This window comes from Monoraphidium neglectum (assembly GCF_000611645.1).
Source record: "Monoraphidium neglectum strain SAG 48.87 unplaced genomic scaffold scaffold02569, whole genome shotgun sequence".
Lineage (NCBI taxonomy): Eukaryota > Viridiplantae > Chlorophyta > Chlorophyceae > Sphaeropleales > Selenastraceae > Monoraphidium > Monoraphidium neglectum.
The window spans coordinates 8,352-9,363 of record NW_014011059.1 but is presented as its reverse complement, the minus strand read 5'-3'; the positions used below and the strand labels follow the sequence as shown (position 1 = coordinate 9,363).

At 70.8% G+C, this 1,012-nt stretch overlaps 1 protein-coding gene across 1 annotated transcript; it reads left to right on the top strand.

Moving 5' to 3' along the window:
• Positions 1–30: 30 nt before the first annotated feature.
• MNEG_11047 (hypothetical protein) lies at positions 31–375 on the top strand (the record flags this gene model as incomplete). The annotated part of the gene is made up of 1 exon (XM_014040482.1): positions 31–375. A coding segment is annotated over one exon (345 nt), but the record flags the coding sequence as incomplete, so codon positions are not given.
• Positions 376–1,012: the final 637 nt, after the last annotated feature.

Genomic DNA, 1,012 nt, shown 5'->3' with positions numbered 1-1,012 from the left:
CACCGGCACCACCCACCCCCTGCCCCGCAGCTCTACCAGCTTCTCACAGGGAAGCTTCCCTTCTGGTCGAACCTGTCGCCCCAGCAAGTGGCTGCCCTGCCCCCTTACGCCCTGCTCGGCGCCGTACGCACCCATGACGTGTCCTACCCCCGCGCCACCTGGAGCGGCGTCACGGCCGAGGGGCAGGCGCTGGTGGCGGCGATGCTGCAGCGAGACCCGGCGCAGCGCATCACCGCGGCCGCCGCGCTGGCGCACCCCTGGTTTCAACGGGTGCTGGGGTACACGCCGGCCGCTACTGGGCTGGAGAAGGAGCGGGCGGAGGCGGTCAGCAACAACGTGGAGTTCTCCGCGCGCGTCGCTGCCATGCACCTGTGACGGCGCCTTGCCGCCTGCGACGGGCGCGCAGCGGGCTTGGAGACGGCGCAGGCCTGGGCCGTGCTCCTGGGCCGGCCCGCGGCGATCAGCGTGCAGTTGGTGCAGGGTGATTCACGCCTGCCCTGGCCGTTTCATGTCGAAACGCCCCCACCTCGCGTGCCCCTTAACTTGAGGGCTGTTTGGCGCGCGTGCCGGCCACGCTGCCACTTCAACCTGCCACTTATGCGGCCGCATTGGTCACAAGACGCAGGTTCAGCCAGGTGTGCACTGCCAGCTGTGCTTTGGCCGCGGCCGTCGGCCATGCAGCGCGCCTGGGTGGGTGGGACGCTGCACAGGTGCAGGCGCCGCCCGCCAGCCCAAAGCGGCCCCACATGCGCTGCGCTGCGCTGTCGCTGGGCGTTCCCGCGGCCTCCGCGGTCCGTCACGGCCTGCCTGTGCCCGGCTCAATCGGTCTGTTTTTGCTTGCTTGTGTCTCTCACAACGCACCACCTTGGATGCATGGGACCAGCGCTGCGCATCTGGGCGTGGCCCGACCTTTCGCAACAGCCCCGCCTGCCCAATCGGGCCAGCTGACGCCCCTTCGCCTGCAGGCGCCCCCCCCCCCCCCCCGCGCATTCTGCTGCGCACCCCTCTCGCG